The sequence below is a fragment of the Macrobrachium rosenbergii genome, chromosome 21 (genome assembly GCF_040412425.1).
Source record: "Macrobrachium rosenbergii isolate ZJJX-2024 chromosome 21, ASM4041242v1, whole genome shotgun sequence".
Classification (NCBI taxonomy): domain Eukaryota; kingdom Metazoa; phylum Arthropoda; class Malacostraca; order Decapoda; family Palaemonidae; genus Macrobrachium; species Macrobrachium rosenbergii.
This window is the reverse complement of record NC_089761.1, coordinates 29088144-29111273: the sequence shown is the minus strand read 5'-3', so window position 1 is coordinate 29111273 and position 23130 is coordinate 29088144. Positions and strand designations below refer to the sequence as shown.

The 23130-nt window shown below is 35.3% G+C and overlaps 1 protein-coding gene across 1 annotated transcript in view; it reads left to right on the top strand.

Annotated features, from left to right (window-relative positions):
• Positions 1-3142: 3142 nt before the first annotated feature.
• Positions 3143-23130, top strand: part of LOC136849424 (sericin-2-like) — a 37407-nt gene continuing 17419 nt past the window's right edge. The window contains exons 1-2 of the mRNA XM_067122775.1: positions 3143-3234; positions 3969-4077. Of these exons, the coding sequence (XP_066978876.1) occupies positions 3143-3234; positions 3969-4077 (201 nt within the window). The remainder of the gene's footprint in view (positions 3235-3968; positions 4078-23130) is intronic.

The window sequence follows — 23130 nt, the reverse complement described above, 5'->3', positions numbered from 1 at the left end:
AACCAGAAATACCATATTCCGCTTTTATTCCTCGGTCCTGAAATGCTAAGTTCGATCCCACAATTATATTATGTGTTTATTTCGTCAATATCAGCTCTCCCTGAAATCGCTGGTCCGGCCACTGCTTCTATTGCTTGATTGCCAAGATATATCAGTTTCTCTCTACCTTTATCCACCTCTCTCTCTCTCTCTCTCTCTCTCTCTCTCTCTCTCAAGCGTTCCTTCCCACTTCTTTTCTCTTTTCCTTCAGATCTTGATCAGTGTCTGGCGTAACGACCACAGTTTTCTTTCCTTTTGTCTGTCTGTCTGTCTGTCTGTCTGTCTGTTTGTCTGTCTGTCTGTCTGTCTGTCTGTCTGTCATTGTCCTTGTCCTTGTCTTTGTCCCTGTCCTTGTCCGTCCTTCAGTATGCATGTCATCCATCACCCTGTTGACAGAAGTGAACAAGAATTTTATATTTCATGGGACCCAAATTTGCTTATCACTGACCACCTTCTCTCCAGAAGATTATGAAGAGAGAGAGAGAGAGAGAGAGAGAGAGAGAGAGAGAGAGAGAAAGAACGTCAAAGAAAGTGACCAAAGTACACGAGAGAGAGAGAGAGAGAAGAGAGAGAGAGAGAGAGAGAGAGCTCAAAGAACGTCAAAGAAAGCAACCAAAGTACACGAGAGAGAGAGAGAGAGAGAGAGAGAGAGAGAGAGAGAGAGAGAGAGAGAGAATAGTAGTCTCTGAATATCAGTTCGTCAGAACTCCCATGAAATTGCTTGCATGTCTGTCTGTCTGTGTCCGTCTGTGCGCCCTGTCATGCTTATGGGTCAGTGGGCTCTGGCCTGTCACTCTCGATAATAAGCCTTAATGAACGTAATGGTTGTTCCCGGGGTACGTATTGACCTGAGGAAAGTATCGACATCGCCATTATCATCATTAGCATCATTACCATCATGAAGTCCCCATCAATTCTTCCATTATTTCTCTCTCTCTCTCTCTCTCTCTCTCTCTCTCTCTCTCTCTCTCTCTCTCTCTCTCTCAGTCAGGTCACCGATGGCGTTTGGCAGGAAATGAAATTGTCTAAGACATATCATTCACCGAGTGATTACTTCGTTGTTCAATTGCTTGCGTTTCTGTCACCTTCCTTCAGTAATAATAATAATAATAATAATAATAATAATAATAATAATAATAATAATAATAATAATAATAATAATAATAATAATATGTTCTTGAAAAGTAGTGTTTTCTTCATGTATGTTTCACAACATATATAATACGATACAGTATATGTATATGTATATGTATATATATATATATATATATATATATATATATATATATATATATATATATATATATATATATATATATATATATATATTTATATTACATATTTCAGTTTGAATTAATGTGTTAGGCAGCATTTTTTTAACACTTTAATGAAAAAATGTCAGCAATATTTTTGCGATTTAATAGTGTGTTTTTATCGGACCTTCTCAGGTTTTATCAATTTTAGTAGATGTTTCTGTGGTATGGTTGTTTGGTCATCTTGAGGTCGAGTCTCAGACAGCATATTATACCTCTCTTGTCTTCCATTCTATGTAATAATAATAATAATAATAATAATAATAATAATAATAATAATAATAATAATAATAATAATAATAATGATAATAATAATAATAACAATAATAATAATAATAATAATAATAATGGAGAAACTAATCTACAGTCATGAATCTGTACAAATATTATAAAAACAAATATAAACAGTGAGCTTTCGAGAATCTGTGCAATTCTCATTTTCATGGAACTGTGAACTTTCTTTCTCATTCAGATCAGTACCTTAGTATTTCGTGCTCCATATTGCCGCTTGCACCGGGCCCCTAAAGGCCTGTTGGAAGTTCCAGTAGCAGGTGATTCTCTGTATGGTAGGAGAGTTAATTATAAATTGAAGTCTTCTTGTTCTTTTATCTTTTATGTGACTCTGGGTTGTCATCATTGCTTAATTAATTGCAGAATTGTTATTTTGATGTGGTAATTAATCATTGTCATTTTGATGTGGTAATTAATTATTATTTTGATGCGGTAATTAATTATTGTTATTTGATGTGGTAATTAATTATTGCTGTTTTGATGTAATTAATATTTGTTATTTTGTTGTGGTATTTAATTATTATTAATGATTTTTATTGGTATTTTGATGTGGTAATTAATTATAGGTATTTTTGATACGATAATTAATTATTGGTATTTTTGTGATATTGTTGTTATTTCGTTGTGGTAATTAATTATTGTTATTTTGATATGGTTATTAATAATTTTTATTTTGACGTGGTAATTATTATTGTTATTTTGACGTGGTAATTATTTTGATTTTGATGTGGTAATTAATTTTTGTTATTTTATGTGATTAATTAGTTATTTTGATGTAGTAATTAATTATTGTTTTTTTGGTGTGGTAATTATTGTTATTTTGGTGTGGTAATTGGTGATTGTTATTATGACGTGGTAATTATTATTGTTATTTTGATGTGGTAATTAATTATTGTTATTTTGACGTTGTAATTAATTATTGTTATTTTGGTGTGGTAATCAATTATCGTTTTTTGAAGTGGTAATTAATTACTGTTATTTTGATGTGTCAGTTAATCCCCCTTGTCATTTCTGCCTTTCTGTAAAGGAAGATTTATCGGTGATGTCTTTTCTTTTATACATGAATTTTTTTCACTTGAAGGTTTTCTTGTTCTTCTCGCACTTTGAATTCTCCCCTTTTTTCCTGATGCCCTTTCCGGTAGCACCAGTAGAGGAGGAGGAGGAGGAGGAGGAGGGGGAGGAGGACGAGTAGGAGGAGGGCGGGCCAGTATCTTTTGTGTATATAATTTAAATTAACATCTTTCTTTTCTCATATTTTTTTATTCTCTTTTTACTCAGATTGCTCCTTTCTTCGTCAATTACTATACGATGGAAGAGGAGGAGAAGGAGGAGGAGGAGGAGGAGGAGGAGGAGGAGAAACTTCTTTCTCCTTTCCTTCAAACTTAAAATCTCTTCTCTTTATTCACACGAATTCCTTTTTCTCATTCTAAATTTTCCCCTATCTGTTACCTCACTTTTCATCGTAGGAGGGGGAAGAAAAAGAGGAGAAGGAATAGGAGATGGAGGAGGAAGAGGAGGCGGAGGAGGAGGAGAAGGAAATGGAGATGGAGGAGAAAAAGGAACTCTCTTTTTCCCCCTCTTCCTTATACATGTAATCACTTCGATTTTTAACATGGATTTGTTCCTACTCTGAATTCTCCTCTTTCTGTTACCTCTCTCTCCATCGTAAGAGGAGGAGGAGGAGGAAAAGAAGGAAGAGGAGGACGGTGATTTTCTCTTCGCATTTCTTATTCTTGTTCTGAACTCTCCTCTTTCTGTTACCTCTCTATTCATCGTAGGAGGAAGAGAAAAATGATGATGATGAATTTCCTCTTATTTTGAATTTTCCATCTTCTGCTACCTCATTCCCCATCTTAAGATGAGGAAGAAAAGAAGGAATAGGAGGAGGAAGAGAAGAAGGAGGAGGAGGAGGAAGAAGGAAGAAGGAGGAGCTTTTTTCTATTCTCTTCTTATATATAAAATCTTTGGTTTTTCAGATGAATTTCTTCATATTCCGACTTTTCCCCAATCGTTGTAGAAGGAGGAAGAGAAAATGATGATGATGGTGATGATAGTGAGAGGAGGAGGAGGAGGAGGAGGGGGAGCGTTCTTATCTTCCTCTTTTAAACTCAAAATCTCTTTTATTCATTCACATGAATTTCCTCTTATTTTGAATTCTCCTTTTTCTGTTGACTCATTCCCCCATCGTAGGATGAGGAGAAAGAGAGGGAATAGGAGGAGGAGGAGGAGGAAGAAGAACTTTTTTATTTTCTTTCACCTTCATTATACATGAAATCTCTTCTTATTCTAACTTCTCCTCTTCCTGTTACCTATCGTCATCGTAAGAGGAGGAAGAGAGGAGGAGGAGGAGGAGGAAGATAAGGAAGAAGAAGAGGAAGAAGGAAGAGGAAGGAAGGAGGAAGAGGGAGCTAGGATGGAGGAGAAGGAGGAGTCAGTGATCCATGAGCCGGGCAGACCCTTCTCTTTCAGTTTCCTCACTCCCCATCGTCGTAGGAGGAGGAAAGGAAGAAACAGGAGATGGAGGAGGAAGAGAAGAAGGAGGATAAGGAATAAGAAGAAGGAAGGAGAAAGAGGGAGCTAGGACGGGGGAGGAGGAGGAGTCAGTGATCCATGAGCCGAGCCGACCCTTCGTGTCTGGGAGTAATTTTTCTAGCTATCAACAGACCCCCATTAACTATGTTCGCCTGTTTAGTTTACGTGTTTCTGGACGATGTTAATTGGAGGATAATTTCACTTTTCGATGAATTTTTGATTGAGTGGGACGGCTTGCGGAGCAGCAGCAGCAGCTAGCAGCAGCCTGCCTTCTTTGCTCTCTCTCTCTCTCTCTCTCTCTCTCTCCATACGTATTGCCCCATTCGGAATTGCTGTGCTGTTATTAAAAAGAAATAGACTGAAGTAAAGTACTGTATATTTAGTAGTAAAAATGAAATTATTGAAGTATATTTGAAAAGAAAAATAATTACAAAACTCAATGATAAAAACGTTGGTTTTTCTGTATGGTAATTCTGTTATTTTTTTAAAGGAAGCATTTTACTTTCGTAGGGTCCCGAAAAGTTATAATTAAGTTGAAGTTATTTTATCATGTCATATTCAAATCAAAATTATTGTATGTTGCCATACTTAGATTAAAGTTATTTTATTTTGATTTATTCAGATTGAAGCAATTTGATTTCGTTCATTAAAATATTCAGCATTTCGAGAAATATCGAAAGATCAAGAGGACGTCGGACTTATTGATTGTGTGTATGTATATGTATATATGTATATATATATATATATATATATATATATATATATTATTATTATTATTATTATTATTATTATTATTATTATTATTATTATTACTGATTGGAAGGAGACCCTCTTTTAGGCAAGTTTGGGTATAGATTGTGTACAGTCAATTTTTAGCACAACAACAACAACATATTATTATTATTATTATTATTATTGTTGTTGTTGTTGTTGTTGTTGTTGTTGTTGTTGTCGTGTTTGCATGTGGTTATAAAAAATTGAAAAGTTATAACATTCTAACTTTAATGAAAAATTAGATAGCATTAAGAAACGTTTTAACTGTGCATAAGGAATAATTCTAATTGATATGATTATTTTGTTTTATAGAGTGGAAAATAATTTTTACTTTTATATTCACTATATCAAACTTATCCTTTTAGTTCCAGGTAGTACATGCCACCAGTTGATCAATGTAGCTTGTATTTTAGCGATTAGGTTATTGCAAATCAAGTTTGCGACGTTCATAAATTATTAATGTCCATTTTGAAATTAGTTATGCTAAGTGCTCGTGAAGGAAACGGTTTTTGTTTGGAACATGAATGTTTAGATTTACGTTTGGAATTATTTTTACTTGATTGATGTCTATTCATTAATTGTATGTTTTCCATTTCCGTCTATTCATTAATTGTATGTTTTCCATTTCCACCTTTTAGTATCCTTTATGCCTTAGTCTTCTTGTTTGTTTTCCTCATGTTGTCATATTTCACTGTGGCTCTATTCTCTTCAGGTTCCTTGTTTCTCTCTCTCTCTCTCTCTCTCTCTCTCTCTCTCTCTCTCTCTCTCTCTCTCTCTCTCTCTCTCATTCAGTCACTTTCATGTCGGAAGAGTACCGAGAGGGTACGTAAAGATAACACGTTTAAGATGAAGGATTTGCACTTATTGTGATTTCAAGGTTCTATCCTTTTAAATTATTATTGTTATTATTATTATTATTATTATTATTATTATTATTATTATTATTATTATTATTCTGTAGAAAACCTTTGTTAGTGTTGATCCTAGGCGACGTTTCACCCAGGCTCAGCTGAGCATATTATTATTATTATTATTATTATTATTATTATTATTATTATTATTATTATTATTATTATTATTATTATTATTATTATTATTATTCAGAAGATGAACGCAATTCATATGGAGCAAGCCCACAGGGGCCACTGCTTTGAAATTCAAGCTTCCAAAGAATATGGTGTTATTTACAATTATTAGAAAAGAAAAATAAATTAACAAAGAAATAAATAAATACATAAAAAGCATAAGTAAATTATTAAATTACGATCAGAATGTTTTATGGGTATTAATGAATTGCAACTTCCCTTGAACTTTTGACGTTCCAATTGCTCAACATCATCGGGGAGACTGTTCCACAGTCCAAAGTGTGAGGGATAAAGGAGACAGATTGCAGAGCCTTGGAAAACAGAAGAGAGGTAGGATTACCGGAATACAGAGATTGACTTAGGTGGTATATAAATCCGATTAGTGGTAAATCCAATCGATTTTTCTATAATTCATATTTTACATTCGATCTTTTAGGTTCCATAAAAGATGTTTTAAAGGACATTGATGTTAAAAACCTCATAGAAAGTTTTTAAAACTACCGATGTTTTCTTGTCCTCATTGACTTACTATCATAGCCTCTCAGTTTAGTGTACATAATCAGTGATTAATTCTTCCTTTGTTTATCCGTTCCTTATTCTCTGTTATCTTTGGCCCTTGCTCTAAGTTCACTTTGTTCTTCCCGGGGATTTCCGAGTTATTATTATTATTATTATTATTATTATTATTATTATTATTATTATTATTATTATTATTATATAGATCCTATTTCCCTCACGATACAACATGACATTTTGTGTAATCCATTCTATCCTTTTCTTTCTATTTTGGTCATTTCTTTCTATTCGTCATCATTGCTTCATAGTCTCTCTCCCCTTGTCGGTTCCATGTTCTTACCTTACATTCTTATTCCCTTTCCGTCGCCCTTCCATAATCCTTGGTACTGCTCTTATTACCCTGCTGGTATTCATTTCCTTCATACGTTCGCGGCTTCTCTTATGCCTTGTGCGTTATTGCGGAGTTCCGTCTTGCATCGTCATACCTGGAATTTCCAGACCTCTGTGCGTTCCTTAGCATTCCGTGTCATGTCTTTTTCTCTTTTGCAGGCAGTTGCCTTTGTCCAGTCTTTGTGTGTGTTTGTGTGTGTATGTGTGTGTGTGTGTGTGGTGGGGAGGGGGCTGTTGTTGAGTGGGGTTGGGATTGGGGTGGGGAGGTGTTACTTTGCCTAGCAGACGACAGAATCAAATGACAAAACTGCAAAGTTGCCTTTGTCCAGTCTTTGTGTGTGTGAGTGTGTGTGTGTGTGTGTGTGTGCGTGGTGGGGATGGGAGGGGGTTTTTGTTGAGTGGGGGTGGGGATTGGGGTGGGGGGAGGTGTTACTTTGCTTAGCAGACGACAGAATCAAATGACAAAACTGCAAAGTTGAAAATGGGAAGCCGAGTCAAAGATGTTTTTTTTTTTTTCAGTCAACTCATCCCATTGGTTCCAAGGGCTCATTTTGAATCGTTGCTGCTTGCATCAGATCTTATTAAGGGCTGTTGCAAGTTAAAATGCCTTGAAATTTTTTATACATATAAATCACAGGCATTTACCTACACTCTACCTTTCTTATCCTTTAACCTGACTGTGTCAATATAAATGTTTAAACTCCAGAATTAGAATTCTAATTTTTATTTACAGATATTTTTAGCAGATATTCACACATTTTTACATAGATATTTTTCACAATTTTGTAAAACTAGATTTTCATAAATGTTGATATTCCTACTTATAGTAAATAAAAGAATACTTTTTAAACTGTAACTGCTGTGAACTGCTGTCAGGAGCAGGAGTCTTCGTTGACTTGAAGCCAGTTTAATGACGAGTTCTTTACATTAAGGTTCCATCATCATCATCATCATCATCATCATCGTGTAGATTGCGATCATGATTATCATTATGAATTTGTAAAACAGAACTTTTAAAATATTTTTATCACCTGTTTGTCAAAGTTATTCATTTTTAGTTTTCTGTAAAGGAAAACTATTGTACCGGCTTTGTCTGTCCGTCCGCACTTTTTTTCTGTCCGCACTTTTTCTGTCCACCCTCAGATCTTAATAACTACTGAGGCTAGAGGGCTGCAAATTGATATGTTGATCATCCACCCTCCAATCATCAAACGTACCAAATAGCAGCCTTTAACCTCAGTAGTTTTGATTTTACTTAAGGTTAAAGTTAGCCGTAATCGTGCTTCTGGCAACGATATAGGATGGGCCACCACCGGGCCGTGGTTAAATTTTCATGGGCAGCGGCTCATACAGCATTATACCTTGACCACCGAAAGATAGATCTGTTTTCGGCGGCCTTGATTATACGCTGTAGCGGCTGTACAGAAAACTCGATTGCGCCGAAGAAACTTCGGCGCAATATTTACTTGTTTATAGTGGCATTGATTTTTTTTTTTTTTTTAGAAGTTTGTGGATTATGATTTTTATAATGTCTAAAACGTTCTTATCAGTTTTATGTAGCTGATGTTTTGGCCTTTCTTACATGCAAACTTCTATTAATTTTCTATTCTTTTATTGTGTAATATATGAAAATTGTGAAAATTAAAAAGTACTGTATGAAAGGTATCGTAATATTAACTTTAGGAATTGTTTTGATGCGTAAGTCTTGGATGTTAATGCAGAGAATTTACAACTTATATGTATAATAGTCGTCTACTAATAGTGATATGAACATATGAAAATTATATTATTTTTGCTAAATCTTAGGTATTTTTTTACATTATTAAGTAACAGCCTTTTTGAAAATACTAGAAGCATGAGGTTCTAAACAATTAGCTAGGTAATAGTATTTTTTTTTTACAATTCTAGGTAATAGTCTTTTAGAAAATACTCGAAGAGTGAGGTTCTAAACACTCAGCTAAGTAACAGTATTTTTTTTTTTTACAATTCTAAGTAATAGCCTTTTAGAAAATACTCGAAGAGTGAGGTTCTAAACACTCAGCTAGGTAACAGTATTTTTTTTTTACAATTCTAGGTAATAGCCTTTTAGAAAATACTCGAAGAGTGAGGTTCTAAACACTCAGCTAAGTAACAGTATTTTTTTTTTTACAATTCTAGGTAATAGCCTTTTTGAAAACACTAGAAGTATGAGGTTCTAAACATTCAGCTAAGTAATAGTATTTTTTTACAATTCTAGGAAATTCCCTTTTAGAAAATACTAGAAGTATGAGGTTCTAAACACTCATCTAAGTAATAGTATATTTTTCACAAATCTACATAAAGGCATTTTTAATAAATACTAGAAGTTTGAGGTTCTAAACACTCAGCGAAGTAATAGTATTGTTTGTTTTTTACAATACTAGGTAATAGTATTTTCAATAAATACTAGAACCTTGTTGCTCTAAACACTCAGCTAAGCAATAGTATTTTTTTTACAATTCTAGGTAATAGCATTTTTAATAAATATTGTTTTTTTACAATACTAGGTAATAGTATTTTCAATATATTCTAGAACCTTGATGCTCTAAACACTCAGCTAAGTAATAGTATTTTTTTTTTTACAATTCTAGGTAATAGCATTTTTAATAAATACTAGAAACATACATAAGGTTCTAAAGACTCAACTAAGCAATAGTACTTTTTTTTTTACAATACTAGGTAATAATATTTTTAATAAATACTAGAACCTTGACGCTCTAAACACTCTTTTATATTGATGTGAAAATTGCTAACATAAAAATAAGCTGTATTTAAACACTAGAACTATTACATAGTAAAGACTACTTATATTGACGTGAGCAGTATGAGAAGGAAACTATGATACATATGAATACTGTAATTATGGAAAGGCACCATTTAGAATGACGAGAATCATGGAAAGAGAAGTGTGCTATTCATAAATCTATGAATATTATATACTACATATGAATACTACAGGTATGGAAAGGCAACATTTAGAATGATGAGAGTTATGGAAAGAGAAGTATACGCTATTCATAAATCTATGAATATTATATACTACATATGAATACTGCAAGTATGGAAAGGCACCATTTAGAATGACGAGAATGATGCAAAGAGACGTAAGCTATTCATAAATTCATGAATAATATATACTAGAAACATAGCGACAAAACTATACAGTTTTGCATGAACTTTCGATGATCGACATCAACCGATTCGTAACCATTCCAGTAACATTACCCCGGGCGCCAAGCAACGAAAAACCAAACACAGGTCTGCTGTAGCTTTTTTTTTATTTTGCCCCCCCTCCGCCCCTTTCATTGCCAGCGTCACACACGCGTGCGGTACCAGTGAACACTTAAATTAACGCGCAGCAAAACATCCAAGTTATGTACCGCTGTGGCTGGTTGGCGAAGCTTTTCATGCAACGGGAGCATAATTCTCGTAAGCGTTCGCATAACTGACCCGCGTTATACTTCGTGTTTCTCTCTCTCTCTCTCTCTCTCTCTCTCTCTCTCTCTCTCTCTCTCTCTCTCTCTCTCTCTCTCTATTCTTCTTATTCTTCTTCTTCTTCTTCTTCTTTCGTCAATTGGTATAGCCTCGATTCTCCCCCGTCCCTTCTTAATCAGTTTCTCGGTATTTTAATTGTGGCGTTGACGCTCTGAATTCGTGGTTGAGAGTAAATAGAATTTTTGATTGCTTGTTTTTTCTTTCTCTCTCTCTCTCTCTCTCTCTCTCTCTCTCTCTCTCTCTCTCTCTCTCTCTCTCTCTCGTCCGAGTCATTGCTCTTTTATTGTTCTATTTCGTGTCCTAAGCGTTTCTTATGCATTAAGAAACGTGTGCTTGTATAATGGAGTTAGATATGTATATACGCGTACGGTACCGGTATATGTTGTGGGTGCACGCACACTTTAAGTTAGTAATTACTGCGTAGATGTGATGACATGCATTTTCAGCGTTGGTTATAAGTAAGGGCTCTAGGTGTGCTTATATACAGTATATAAGTACACCTGCCATTACTTGTGACCAACAACTTAAGGTATGTCATGCTATATATATACTATATATATATATATATATATATATATATATATATATATATATATATATATATATATATATATATATATTGTGTGTGTGTGTGTGTGTGTGTGTGTGTGTGTGCAGTGTAGAAATCTGCTGGTCACTTTTTACCAACTAATATGTAACTGTAATAGCCACAATGCCCTCATAACTTCTCGAATTCTTGGCGCTTTTTTGGATACGCTTGTCATTACAAAGCCTTAAGATCCAAGTGCAAGAAATGTGAAGAAATTCTGATGCCCGATAGCGGGAAACGAACCCGGGCCCCATAATCAGAAATGGACAATGGTACCTCGTTAAGTTAGTGGACTCAGGTTCATTTCTGCTACAGAACATCAGAACTTCTTCATATTTCTTGCACTTGGATCTTAAGGCTGTAGTGACAACGTATCCACAAAAGCGCTAAGAATTCGAAAGAAGAGGGCATTGTAACTGTCTAATTACTTTGTACTAAAATCTCCGTTAGAAACTGTCCTGTTTAAATGTTTCTAACGGAGATTTTAGTCACAAAAGTTGCTAGCTATCAAGGACTAACTGTCCCCATCGACCAGTAGCCGGCGTGCGTGTGTGTGTGTTTCTATGTGTCTGAGTGTGAATGATTGTCTATTACAATTTTGAGCATTCAGTCACCATTTCTCATGCACTAACCCTAAAAATCTTGAGTTCGGATTTCGGTCAGGATAAATGCGCTTATTTTATTTGCCATTTGTGGCTTAACATTTGACAGATATTTTAAAATGACCATCAGTGTTCTTTATTGCTGTGATATTGGATATATAAATCCACGGCACTTTTCGAATTTAGATAAATCTAGTGCTTTGACGAAAGTTGTATCTCACTATATTGCTTTGAAAAAGTTGAATTGCTTGGATGAATTGGTTCTTTAAAAAAAGAAAAAAAAACATTGTTGAATAATGGTATGATTTTGAAACATTAAAACGCGTGATTTGGGGAAATTTTATGTATTTAGAGGCCATTTGCCTTATACTTTGAAAATGTATAGCTGCCTCTCTCTCTCTCTCTCTCTCTCTCTCTCTCTCTCTCTCTCTCTCTCTCTCTCTCTCTCTCTCTCTCTCTCTCTCTCGTTATCCCAAGCATGACCTCTACCACCACAGCCATCTCTTCCTTCTCCTCCCTCCACCACCATAGTTATCTCCTTATCCCCTTCCTCTTCCTCCTCCTCCTCTTCCTCCTCCTCTTCCTCCTCCTAGTCCTCCTCCTCCTCCTCCTCTATCCCAAGCATGACCTCCACCACCACAGCCATTTCTTCCTTCTCCTCCCTCCACCATCATAGTTATCTCCTTATCCCCTTCCTCCTCCTCCTCCTCCTCCTCCTCCTCCTCCTCCTCCTCCCTCCTCCTCCCCCGTCTATGCCTTCATCCCTGCATCTTTCCCGGGCCGGAAAATTATTGATACTGATGAATATTTCCGATAATGTCTTCGCATTTATTGAACATTTAGTGATAATAACGCCAATAAACTATTATTTATACTTTGAGAGCCTCCTGACGTTCTCTCATTATTAGAACCTAATTATCGGATGATTTATCGATAATGACGAGTTTCGAGGCGATGTTGATGGCGCTGATGAGCAGCAGCAACTCGTCTATTTTCCCCCCAAGTGTCGATTAAAGGCGTCTTGTATCTTATTTCCCGAGTTGTCAGTTAGGCAATTAGACGCACCTTTTTCGTACCTGGCTCGTCGAAGATTTTCACTTTTTAAATTTTTATTTTCTTTGTTCTGTTTATTTTTTTGGGGGGTGGGTGGGTGAGGTGGGACATGACACGCGTATCGCGGAATCTATTAAGCAAGGAGGTAATTTCGCCAGTAATGAGAGTAATAATAATAAAGTAGATTCGATCGAATTTTTTAAAGGTTGCTTATCTTTCTTCTTCTTCTTCTTCTTCTTCTTCGCGCTGACTGTCGTCGTGGACCTGCCCGCCGAAGGATAGAGAATTCGGACGGATTATTTGAGGATTTTGAGTTGTTCATGGGAATTTTTGAGTTATGTATGAAAATTTGAGTTGCTGGAATTTGGTTGTGGGAAGTTTGGGATACTCGTGGAACCCGTGGAACCTTTGAATTGATAATTGAATTTTTATTACTTTTAGGAATTGAAAGTTACCCAAGGGAATTGAGTTTTAATTTGGAGAAATTTTGAACTGATAGGAATTGTAAGTTAGTGGTCAAAACATTTTTTTTTTACTTTGGGAATTTTCAATGACTGAACTTTTAATGCCTTCTTGAATTTTTAACTTTTTTTTTTCTTGAATTTTGAATTACGGGAGTTTTTAGTTGCTTGTTAGAATTTTGAGATGGAACTTTTTGGTTAAATGCTCATCGACAGTTTGTGTCAATTTTAGGAATTTTGGGTTAAAGTTTTGAGGCAACTCTTGTTCATTTTTAGTCACTGAAATTTTTAGCTACTGATTAGAATTAGGAGTTACTTAGGGAAATTTTGATTGGCTCCTGGAATTTAAGATACTGAAAATTGATTTTTGTAACTGGAATTTCTAGTTGCTCATGGGAATATTGAGAAGCTCAGGAAATTTTTAGTAGGTTATTGGAACTGAGTTCATCAGCAAAGTTATGAATTACTCAGTTTATCTTCAGCATTTTAAACGTTAGTAACTTACGAATGATCATTAAATAGAATTGCAGTTCGTTATATGACTTAGTAAAAAACATAAGAGAAATGCCGAATCGCCTCAATTTCTAGACCAGATTGAAATGTAAACATATCTAAGATAAGATGAATTCTAGAATTCTAGATGGTAAGAGTGATAGATTGGAACAGATTGAAGGAAAGGTGTTCGCCTTGTGGGAGAACCTGAAAGAAATCAAATCAGATAATTGTTTCATTTTGTATTGCGTGCATCTCTCTCTCTCTCTCTCTCTCTCTCTCTCTCTCTCTTTTTATACACACATACACACACGCACACCACTGGACCACTCACGCAGATAAGAGCGACCAGGAAGAAGGCCCAACGAACAAGTACAGCGTGGCCGTGATAAAGGACATACCGTTTCATACTGATGGAATTTATTTATACATCAGTGTATATATATCTGTGAAATGAATTACCAATAAATTAATTGGTTTATGGAGCGATAAAAATATATCACCACGGGCCGTGTGTATCACGTTTTCGGCTGCGATTAATCTGCAGCGCAAGGACAATCTATAACTTCCAGCGAAAACGTTTGCAAAAATAGTTTTGGGGCGGAAAACGTTTTTGAAAAATATTAATAGGGCGGAGGGAAGGCTTCATAAAAAAAATCCCCGGGAGCTATTAAATACATTTGAAAACAATAGCTGACCGGGATTGTTAATGACAATAAGAGAAAAAGGTAAGTCAATCTCACACATATTTTAAACTCAATAAAAGTCAAAAGTTAACAGAGGAACAATTAAACAAAAGCTTTTTTTTATCAAATAACAGGCTACGCCGAACATATGAAAATAATAGCCAACGGTACTCATTAACAAAAGCTGTCTACGGAAACATGAAAGAATATAATGACTGATAATGTACACAAAACAAAAGGTGTCAGACATTAGCCACAGGTAAACATTCTTAAGAAAAGTAGAGGCTTTTGGGATTAAAAACAAAAGTAAAGAATAGTGAAGGGCTGTTGGCCTTAAAAACAAAATTAAAGAGCACAAATTCAAGAAAGCAATAGTCTGTAACCATCCACAAGCAGAATAGTAAAAACAGACCTTTTTATTAAAAAAAAGAAGAGAGAAAATGTAAATAAAAGACAATTAAAAGAGAATAGCGGAGTTTAATAGTCACCAACGCTTTTATAAACAATAGAATTAAAAGGTATTAAAAAATAATGAAAATTATATATATATACACACACACATATATATATAATATATATATATATATATATATATATATATATATATATATATATATATATATATATATATATATATATATATATATATATATATATATATATCTTGATTCTTTCTGAGTTTATATTCATTTACATCTAAGCTTCATCACTGACGTTGGTAAAAGCACGAATTTCAGGCGAACTGCCCAAAATCGTCATGCAAATCAAAAATTTCTGAGATGAACTAGAAATTCCAAAGAGCAAGTAAAAATTTCATATGTATATGTGTATATATTTATACATATATATGTTATGTATACAACATATATACCCATATATAATACATATAAATACATATATGTATATATATATCGTATATATATATATATATATATATATATATATATATTTATATATATGTGTGTGTGTAATATATATAAATTCTTTTTTCATTTGCCTTGTCCCATCCACTTAATGTCTTTGAATAAACGGCACTGTTTGTCATAACAAAGATGCCCTCATTAGCTTATTTTGTCCCAAATTCCGTGTACTTCAAATCGTAAAGTTTTTTTATAATATAAAAACAGAACGTGTACCCCATTAATCATTTTGATGAGCAGGTCATGATCTCTCTCTCTCTCTCTCTCTCTCTCTCTCTCTCTCTCTCTCTCTCTTTCTCTCTCTTGTATGTCAGTAGGTGTTTTCACTGTATAATAGGTTAGTTTTGGGTAATTATTTTGTTTAGTTCATGGAACTTTAGCATAGTTCAATGCATGAATTAAAATGAGATTATTGTCGTTAGATCTTGAACGTTTTTTTTGAACCACAAATGTGCATAGTTATGCACATATAATTATGCATATATACACATATATATGTGTATATATAATTTTATATGTATATATAATATGTATTTGTGTGTATGTTTGTGTAAGCAATTACTTATCGTTAGCTACTGCTCGTTCTCAACTTGTGTTGTGAACAACTTGTCAGTTTGTATAGTGTACCACATCCTCATACAATACTATAAACACTACAAGTACTTTTGTCTTATTATTATTATTATTATTATTATTATTATTATAACCTTTAAAAGGAAAATAATGTAAAAATACGAGCCGTAATTTTTATAAGCAGACGTTTCCGGATGGGCTCAGGCGAGCCGGACTCACCCGTACGTGCAAGGGACGATGGGGGAAGGTAATAGGTGAGCTATATAAATCAACCGGTCAGTTGCAATCATTCCGGCTGTTGCCTAATCATCCTCAATTTTTCTCGCACCTCTCTCTCTCTCTCGCTCTCTCTCTCTCTCTCTCTCTCTCTCTCTCTCTCTCTCTCTCAGAGCAGTAAGGAAAACGAGGATATATAATGAGAAGCGGAAGTCTTATGGTGTTCTTGGTAGCAATCTCTTAACCTTCCAGTGTGTTAAATTGATAGTATTTCACTTGTCATTTTCTGTAACTTTCCGTTGTCTTTAAGTTATTGAACACTAATTAACTTATGTCTTTAACTCTTTATTGTATGTAACTTGTCATTGTATTTAATTTCATTGTATATAACTTGGCATGTATTTAATTCTTCATTATATATAACTTGTCATTGTACTTAACTCTTTAATGTGTATACTCTTAATTGTATGTAACTTGTCATTGTATTTAACTCTTCACTGTATATAACTTGTCATTGTATTTAACTTCATTGTGCATAACTTTGCATTGTATTTAAATTCATCGGATATAACTTGTCATTGTTTTTAACTTCATTGTATATAACTTGTCATTGTATTTAATTTTCCATTGCATTTAATTTATCAGAACTTTGTACATTTTGAAACTATTAAATATGCTAGTCTAATCAGAGAAGACGATCAAGGAACGTATTATAAAATATCGATGCGAAATAAAACTGACAAAGAGAGAGAGAGACGAATGATTGAGAAAAAATTAAAAATAATGAATAGAAAGATTGTGTGTGTATGTGTGTGTGTGTGTTTGGGAGAGAGAGAGAGAGAGAGAGTGCGCGAATGACTGAGAGAAAATTAAAAGTTTAATGAATTGAAAGATAGTGAGAGAATAAAAAAGAAAGAAAAAATGGAATGAGAGTCAGAAAAAGAAAGAAAATTTGAATTACAATTGAGGAATAGGAGAGAAAAAAAAATTGGAAGTTGAGTGAATTGAAAGACAGTGAGAAAAAAGAGAAAAAAAATGGAATGAAGATTGAGGACTATGTGAAAAAGGGAGAGAGAGAGAGAGAGAGAGAGAGAGAGAGAGAGAGAGAGAGAGAGAGAGTACACGAATGATTGAGAGAAAATTAGAAGTTTAATAAACTGAAAGAGAAAAAATAAAAAAATGGGATTAAAAATGAGGAATAGGGGGGAGAGAGAGAGAGAGAGAGAGAGAGAGAGAGAGAGAGAGAGAGAGAGGCCTGCCTACCTCCCTACCTCCCTGCCTACCTACCTACCGCTTGTGCACCCTTAAATTGAAAGTTGTCACGAGAGAGTGGTGACAAGAAAATTACAAGCTGACAACTCACGGGGCTGATTATTCTCGAGAGTTATGTCCGGGCTTTGGAGTGCTATCCAAACCCATGTTAGGTGCCTATAACTCATTGCACTTAACTACCGTCAAGGGGGTTGGAATAAAAAAAAAAAAGTGGGGTTAAAGGGGTTGGTAAATGGGTTGTCCCGCTCTTAAATGCTCCATGCGTAGTCCATGATCCCTTCGGAAGTGGGAGCAGAGGTAGGCTCCTTATGTTTCTACTTATGTTCCCTTCGGAAGTGGGAGCAGAAGTAGCTTCGTTATACTCCCTGTTTATGCTCCCTTCGGAAGTGAGAACATAAGTAGACTCCTTATGCTCCTTTCGGAAGTGGGGCAGAAATAGACTCCTTATGCTCCCTTCGGAAGTGGGAACATAAATAGACTCCTTATGCTCCCTTCGGAAGTGGGAACATAAATAGACTCCTTATGCTCCCTTCGGAATTGGGAACATAAATAGACTCCTTATGCTGCCTACTCATGCTCCCTTCGGAACTGGGAACAGAAATAGACTCCTTATGTTGCCTACTCATGCCTCCTTCGGAATTGAGAACAGAAATAGACTCCTTATACTCCCCACTAATGCTCCCTTTGGAAGTGAGAACAGAAATAGGCTCCTTATGCTCCCTGCTAATGCTCCCTTTGGAAGTGGGAACAGAAATAGACTCCTTATGCTCCCTTCGGAAGTGGGAGGAAAAATAGACGCCTTATGCTCCCTACCTATGCTCCCTTCGGAGGTGGGAGCAGAAGTACGCGGGATCGACTACCTTTCAGAAGGATTGATCGGAAGGAAGGGTTAGATTCGATTGGTGCGAGTTGGTTATTTCCGGGTCGCGTACCGATAGGCTTAAGCTTCTGTCCAACAGATTTTCAAATAGTTTTTAGGGTAACTACTTTAATAAACAGTCTCTCTCTCTCTCTCTCTCTCTCTCTCTCTCTCTCTCTCTCTCTCTCTCTCTCTCTCTCTCTCTAATTAGTTTTTTGGATTTTCAGATAGTTTTTAGGGTAAATACTTTAATAGACAGTCTCTCTCTCTCTCTCTCTCTCTCTCTCTCTCTCTCTCTCTCTCTCTCTCTCTCTCTCTCTCTCTCTCTCTCTCTCTCTCTCTCTCTCTCATACTTAATTTCAATAGCGAGAGATATATTCGTTAACTTCCGTTCATTTTCTTTATTTTGAAATAGGTTTTAGGATTAGCGCACTGGTAAAGTCTCTCTCTCTCTCTCTCTCTCTCTCTCTCTCTCTCTCTCTCTCTCTCTCTCTCTCTCTGCAAGGGAGCGTCCTCCATTACGACAAAATCGCAGAGTTAGTACAACGCCTAAGTGACCTCAGAGAAACTCATTCTTCAGGCCAGGCGCCAATCAACCAAAACATAAATTAATTTTCATCCGGCGTTCTCTCTTGAGGCGATGCCTCAAAGCCAAGGTGGGAGACACAACGTCCCCTTCAGTGGTTAACAACGTAGTGTCTCCACTGCGTCTCCTCCAGTGGTTTAGCAGAAGAGATGATGTGGATTTGGTGTGGTTCGAAACCACCTAATGTAGCCCATCTACTCTGAGGCCCAGTGGCCGTCTGTCTGTCTCGGACGATTATTACTCTAATATGTCTTCCATTATTTATTGGTTCTTTCTAACCCGGCTTTGCCTCTCCCGAAAGGTCGCGTAGAACGAGGAAGAGTGGAGAGAAAGGGGACGATAAAGAGAGAGGAGGAGGAGGAGAAGAATGAGGAGAAGTAAGCCATAGACTCGTAGGGGTTTTTGTCTCTCTGTGGGACGTAATGGATTTTTTTTGTTTTCGTATAGAAGTCGCGAGAGCTGTGTAAAATCGGTGGCTGAATTATTGATAGGTGCTGGAATCATCTTCCTGTTATTCTTTGGTTGGATGGACGAGACGATGTCAGACACTTCATGCTCTCTCTCTCTCTCTCTCTCTCTCTCTCTCTCTCTCTCTCTCTCTCTCTCTCTCACAGACGTTTCTCTCTCTCTCTCTCTCTCTCTCTCTCTCTTTCTCTCTCTCTCTCACAGACGTTTCTCTCTCTCTCTCTCACACACAAACACACTTTTCTTTCTCTCTCTCTCTCTCTCTCTCTCTCTCTCTCTCTCTCTCTCTCTCTCTCTCTTTCTTTTGCAGTTTCTAGAGAAAAGGGACCAATGTGCCAATGTACCGATAGAACAGGTAAAAAAAATTCTACTCAAAATGAGCAAAAGGAGAGAGAGAGAGAGAGAGAGAGAGAGAGAGAGAGAGAGAATCACTCGATGCGAGGCAGAGACAGAGAAGCGTTTTAAAAAGTGCATTATCAAATCAAGTATGCTATTATCCCACCGAATGAAATCCTTTAATGTTTGATTAGCCATCAGATTCTCATTCATATCAGAGAGAGAGAGAGAGAGAGAGAGAGAGAGAGAGAGAGAGAGAGAGAGAGAGAGCGGAGACTTCTGATTACAGTACCAGAACATTATCGTCCGCACATGAAAGTGATCGTATTGTTACGTGGTTATAATTGGATTGGAGTCTTTTCTTTTTCAGGACATCGTTTCTCTCTCTCTCTCTCTCTCTCTCTCTCTCTCTGAGGTTTGTAAGTAGGTAACAAATTAAACAGCAATTTTTCAGTTTCAGTTTACTTTTATTTCACGATTTCTTGAAATAAATGAAGAAAAGGTGAATGATAAAATATAAGGCCGATGATGAAGGCAATTATTAAGTCTTGTCACAGTGGTTGATTCTCGAGTTCAAGAATTCCACTAAATATTTCTAAAAGAAAAAAAAAAAAAGTCAAGCGCCCTGACCGTCGATTGGCGACGGTAGTCATTCAGAGATATCTGAAAACAGTATCTGCAGTATACCGCCCTAAAATGAAATACCGCAGTATCTGCAAAAATACTAAACTGAGAAAAATAGTAGATACTCCCTTGCCTTACTACTGATTTTGCAGATACTGCAATTGGGTCCCCCTAAATACTCGTGGAAAACATGGAAGAATCATTCTGAAACTGCAGTAACTTGTGTATTAGTGTTTCACGAGCCCAATAGGTGGCATACCCCAATTTCGAAAATTTTGCAGATACTGCAGTTTTCCATTTTAGGGCAGTGTAAGGATCGGGTACATTATTTTACCTTTGTTTAACCTTTATCGAGAAGGAAAGTGTAAGGAGAGGCTCCGTGAATGGACGAATCGGTCACATATATAGCTGGAGAAGCTGATCAGATGAATACAGGCAGTTTCTTAGGGGTACGTCAAAATTGACCTGATTAGGCATATCCAGGACCAGGTGCGTCCTGGACCTATCATAAAGCATTCTGGTGCATGCGGAAAATAGACACATTTCACTTATATTTCAGCCTATGATTTAGAAATAAGCATTTTTTTTTATTCAGTGCAGCTTAAGGATGAAACTTCAGAATACTGTAGATTTTTGAGAGTTGCTGTTATCAAATTGTGATTCAGAAACGAATGCCCAGTGGGTATTTTTAAATTCTTGGAAATTATTCATAAATTATGCCTTATATACAAATTATTGCATATCGTAGATTCTCTGTTTTTCTATTTGATATACGTTATTGTTGTTTATAATCTTATATAATGATTCCTCTAAACATTTCATGCTTATTTTGTCCTTTGATAATGGTTAAATTACTGGCTTTATTTTTCTGTAAAAGAAAACTATTGAGATGGCTTTGTTTATCCGTCCGCACTTTTTCTGTCCCCCTCAAATCTTAAAAACTACCGAGGTTAGAGGGCTGCAAATTGTTATGTTTATCATCCACCCTCCAATCATCAAACATACCAAATTGCAGCTCTATAGCCTCAGTAGTTTTGATTTTATTTAAGGTTAAAGTTAGCCATAATCGTTCGATGGTTTCGATTATACGCTGTAGCGGCTGTGCAGAAAACTTGATTGCGCCGAGGAAACTTCGGCGCATTTTTTACTTGTTTTAATTTTGGAAACATTAATTTCTTGTTACTCGTTTAATCAAAAATCATTCTATTATTGTTATTTTTTTTTATATTTGTAATTTAACTCTTTATAAAATTAGTTATCCGATTCTCTCATTCATTAATGAAACAGGTATTTTTTAATTATATATACTAACTTCTACCCTTCATAATATGTATATAAATTTCATTAAAAAGACAATTTTGAGAGCCAGTGTCGAAGCTAATAAAGAAGAAATGTAACGTCAAAATTATAGTATTTATTCTGTAAATGAAACAAACATATATTTTTTAGGGATTTTCAGTCAATGAAACTATAGTATGACTTTTCCGATCTTCAGTTACAAAGCGGAATGAAGAGAATATTTTACATTTCTTAATGCATTGAACTACAAAATTTTTATTGAACTAAAAAATTTTTTAAGAATAATGATATTATTTTGATTATATTTTAACCATTGTTTTCCAACAAATGAAACCACAATACGAATTGTAGTATAAGCTTCGAGTAGAACATTCTCAATATTTTACAAATTTTTTTTTTAAATACAGGAAACTACAGCAACGCTTGCAACCATATCACACCAAGTTGGGCCCTATATCGTTACTTTGGGCAAAAATAAAATAGTATTAATGATCGATACGGATTTCGGACCGGTGGATGGAAAAAAATAGACGAATTGGCAACTGAATGTCGCTAATGAACTTGTGAAATAAAATACGGAAGATGAGTAATATTGGCCAAGTTAGATTAAGGAAGTTTCCGGTTGACAATTTATGTAAATTAAAACGGCAAGTTGGGAGAGAGAGAGAGAGAGAGAGAGAGAGAGAGAGAGAGAGAGAGAGAGAGAGAGAGAGAGAGAGTGGAATGATTGATGGATAAATTGTCAATGGGAAAAATACTTTGATGGATAGATTCATGACAATGAAATGAAATGTTCTTATGTATTTTTTTATCTCTTCTTTTCGTTTTTATTCATAATTTTATTCTTACGTTAATTCATTTGAAATTGTTAATTCACCGTAGACATTTGAGGGAATTGATTAGAGCAGAAATATGACAATGTATGAAAAAAGTTAATTATATAAATTTATCAGAAAAGATCAGTAGATAAATTGCCGGGTAACACTATTATACTTTCAAAGATAAATTGATTAAATAAAATTAGATACCGATCAGGAATTGATATCAGAATTTACATTAAAAGATAAATATTTGCATGAAGACAAAATAATGAGTAGAAGTTAATACTCATACAAATACAATTATAAATGAATAAGTAAAAATGAAAAATATATTAGATGCATACATACGTACGTAACCGGCATATATATGCCGACAGCACAAAGACGTCCTGGGTGGTCACCAATCTGAATGACAACCGGAAATGATAATGACAATGATAAATAAAAGAAGCTATGACATTTTGATGATGATGATGATTGGTATGACATTACCATATGCTAATATTAATCCTATCTCAGTCATATATAAAAATATTTTCGCTCGCACACTTGTTTCCAACGTCAGTAGAAAAGAATCTCTCTCTCTCTCTCTCTCTCTCTCTCTCTCTCTCTCTCTCTCTCTCTCTCTCGCATGTAGATGACATTTTAAATAGAAATTTTCATCTCACGAGACATTCATTAATTAAAATATTCCTATTGCATACACGTATTCAATTTATTCCACGAGGGATATGTGTGTGTGTGAAAACTTCAAAGGCAGAGAGAGAGAGAGAGAGAGAGAGAGAGAGAGAGTGAGAGAGGGGGCTCTTTCTTGGGGGAGGGG